General features: G+C 53.8%; 1 protein-coding gene across 1 annotated transcript in view; it reads left to right on the top strand.

Annotated features, from left to right (window-relative positions):
• The first annotated feature begins 2,179 nt into the window (after positions 1-2,179).
• Positions 2,180-3,455, top strand: part of MYH7B (myosin heavy chain 7B) — a 28,748-nt gene continuing 27,472 nt past the window's right edge. Inside the window, exons 1-2 of the mRNA XM_009637387.1 lie at positions 2,180-2,276; positions 3,155-3,258. Coding sequence (XP_009635682.1) covers positions 2,180-2,276; positions 3,155-3,258 — 201 coding nt within the window. The remainder of the gene's footprint in view (positions 2,277-3,154; positions 3,259-3,455) is intronic.

The raw sequence follows: 3,455 nt of genomic DNA, 5'->3' as shown, positions 1-3,455 counted from the left end.
AGGACCGGCCGTGTCCCCCGGGGGGCTGAGCGGCGGTGGCCCACCCTGGCGGGGCACGCACCTCCCGGCTGCAAGCACTGGGCTGCTCCGTGGGGCCCCTGGCTGGGGGAAGGTGCGTGCTGGTCCGGCCCTTGACAGAGGCACGTCCTGGCCTGGTGTGGGCAGGAGGGAGACGGGGTGCAAAAAAACATCCAGCCCTGCTTTGCTTTTTTAAACACACAAAAGCAAAGGCAAAGAAAGGAGTAGAGCACTCGATGGGCAGGCATGAGAGTCCTTGGGGAAGGCAGCAACGTGGCCAGCCCAGAGGCAAAAACATCACTGCACTTCAGATGCCAGCAACTAAAATGGCTTTTCCTCGAGCCTGGCACAGAAATCCCCGTGGCATGGGTGTGGGTCTGGCTGCCCCCCACCGGGTCCTGTTCCTGTCTCGGGCAGCCCATGGCAGTGCTGTCAGGACAGAAGTATGCTCTGGGCTGTGATCACCATGTTGTATATGGTGTCTTTGGGTGCTGCCCAGGTAAAATGGTGCTGAGGAAACCCAGAAACCTCCCTGTAGAGAGATCTTTAATCTGGTTGAGCCACGAACTAGGCTCCCAAGCCAAGGCAAGCGCGCTCTGGGAGCAGGACCTGAGGGTCCCAGCAGAGCCCATCCACATCAGCAAGACAGAGCAAGGGGGCTCGAGCCCACGCGCCGCTGTGGCTCCAGGGAGCATCAGACCCCTCTCACAAAACCATCGAGTTTCACTTGCCTATAACCAGAAAAGAAAACTCTGATGTTTGTGAGGTTTGGTGTTAAATGGGCAGCGGCTGGTGTGTCTTGGGAAACAAGCTGAGCCCTTTGAGAAGAAGACAAGGGAGTAGCAGAGGCCAAGCCCCGAGGTCCTTCTCCAGTCCCCAGCTCCCGGGCAGTCTGGCTGGGGAGAGGCTGAACCAGAGCTGAGCGAGAGGTTGGGATGCTCCAGCTTGGAAAGCCAGTGGCCACACGCATCCCACCAGGCAGCGGGGAAGCAGCAGGAGGACCGACTGCTCAGGTGCAGGAGGAAATGGTGAAGCTCTGGTTCCTCTGCTCGCTGCCAGAGCAGGCAGCACGGGCAGGCTTGGAGTGCTGCGCTGCCTCTGGGAGCTGGAGCCTCTCACTCTGCCTTTGTACTCGCCTGACAATACAGGAATAAAAATAACCAGGCTGCATTTGCAGAGAGATAAAAGAGAAGTTTGCCTTTTGTGTCTCTCCAGGCAGTGGGACAGCAGCACCAATGGAGCTGTGTGGACATGACACATGGGAATTTCTGACATATCTTTTCCCACTCTGACCTTGACAGACACAATAAAAAGGGGCTTTGCTGCACGCACACAGCCACTCAGTCCTATCACCAAGGTTAGTAATAAAGAGCATGTCTGTGTGCACGCTTGTCCTCTGCTACTAACCCGCTTCACCTCTGCAGGGTGGATGTTCCCGCAGGACAGGGGCTGACGCTGGTGCTACGGGGAGGGTGGGACAGACCTGGATCGAGAGCATTTTTGCCAGGTTGCTGGCTACCAGCAGTGGCTACGGTTGTGATAGCTGCGGCATTTCAGAGCTCTGCTGTGTGAAACCACATTAGATGGACATTAGAAAGCATTCTCATAAAAGCGCTTTTCCAACCAGCTGTCAGCGGTCTTCTAGAAGGGGTCTTCCCAGGGATCACACCTCCAGGCTTGCCTTTATCTTCCTGCAATATTGCTCTGCAACATATACCAGGGTCTCTGCGGAGGCGTTGTGCAGGGCACCAGGGCTCCAACAGCTCTGTAGGGCTGGGGTAGTTTTTAGCTGAGTTTATCAAGAACAGGGGTGTCGTTGAGGATCTCTGATGACACCTAAAATGCGAATGTGGGTTTTGACACCTAAGCAGTGCTGGCTCACCCAGCTGGCACTTTGCAGTGTGGGGTTGATAGCAGCCGAAGGGAAAGCATTCAGTAATTGTCTGGTGATTACAGCTATTATTAGTTAGTATTGTTGTCGCTGTCTTCTCTCGCTCTCTAAAACTTAAAAGCGTGTTCGGTGACTGTGTTGCTCTTGGTTAGCAGCCCAGCAGTGGGTGCTTTGCCTGTGCACTGACTCCTTGTCCCTTCCCTCCTTTCAGCATTCAGGTGTCTTTCACTCTTCCTTCGCTGTTACCAAGTCTTCCTCCAGCTGGGCAAAATGTCTTTGCTGGACATGAGCGAGTTTGGCGAGGCTGCTGATTACCTCCGGAAAAGCTACACAGAACAGCTGAAGCTTCAGACAATACCATTCGATGGTAAGACCCCAAGGCAGCGCTCGGTACAGCCCCAGGGGAGCCCTTGGCCATGGGTCTCTTTGGAAAACGTCCCTGTCCCTTTCCCCGTGCTGGTACCCATGGTATTGCAGGTGCTGCAGAATTGTCCCCATCACCCTGGAGGGCAGGAAGATCCCAGAAGTAGGAAAAGCAGGTTTTTGGCTGTCCTGTTGCTGAGGTGTGGACGGAGGTGGCTGTTCATCTCCTCCCACCCTGAGGGGCAGGAGGGCTGAGGGACTGGTGGCAAACCCTTCTGCAGCTCTGTTTCATTTGGGAGGTGTCCGCTCACAGCTTGCCATCCTCAGAGCTCCAGGGCCCAAATTGCTTCTCTGGGCTCGGCAAACTGAAAGTTTTGCTTTCTCTCACCGTCCTTTTTTCACAACGGTCTGAGTGCAAGCACACATGAACAGCAGACTTCTGTCAGACTAAAAGTTGCCTTGGAAGGGGCTGCTCAGGGAAGGGGTCGAGTCCCCATCCCTGGAGGTATTTAAAAGCCGGGCAGACGAGGTGCTTAGGGCCAGGGTTTAGTGGTGGGATGGCAGGGTTAGGGGAACAGTTGGACTTGGTGATCTTAAAGGTCTTTTCCAACCTAAACAATTCTATTCTATGATCCCTACTTGATCCCAGCAAATTAAACAGCTGGCAAACACGAAAAAAAGCAAAGAAACCCCAGCTCCTATGACCAAGAACATAGGAAGGAATAACCACGGTCCTTCCACATTGTCAGACTGCATTTATGTGGCTTTCAGTCAACAATTTCAAATGGTTTCCTACATTTCAACCTGTCTTGTGTCCCCTTCCCTTCCCTTCCCTTCCCTTCCCTTCCCTTCCCTTCCCTTCCCTTCTCTCCTCTCCTCCAGGAAAGAAGCGAGCTTGGATCCCGGATGACAAAGAAGCTTATATTGAAGTGGAAATCAAAGAAAGCTCTGGTGGCAAAGTCACTGTGGAAACCAAAAATAAGGAAGTAAGCAAAATACCTTTCATTTTCCAAGGGCTAGGGAGTGTGTGCGGAGGGGAGATCTGTGTGACAAGATCACATCTGAAACTAGCCAAGCTCTTGCTGATAACCCTTCCACACTCGGCCATCCGTCATGCCCCGAGGGGACACACACCGCAGTGTGTCAGGACACGTAGGCCAATTACTTGCCAAGAGTGGCAAAC

The sequence above is a fragment of the Egretta garzetta genome, unplaced genomic scaffold, assembly GCF_000687185.1.
Source record: "Egretta garzetta isolate BGI_Z169 unplaced genomic scaffold, ASM68718v1 scaffold24, whole genome shotgun sequence".
Lineage (NCBI taxonomy): Eukaryota > Metazoa > Chordata > Aves > Pelecaniformes > Ardeidae > Egretta > Egretta garzetta.
Note: the sequence above shows the minus strand (reverse complement) of the source record. Positions and strands in the feature narration are given on the sequence as shown.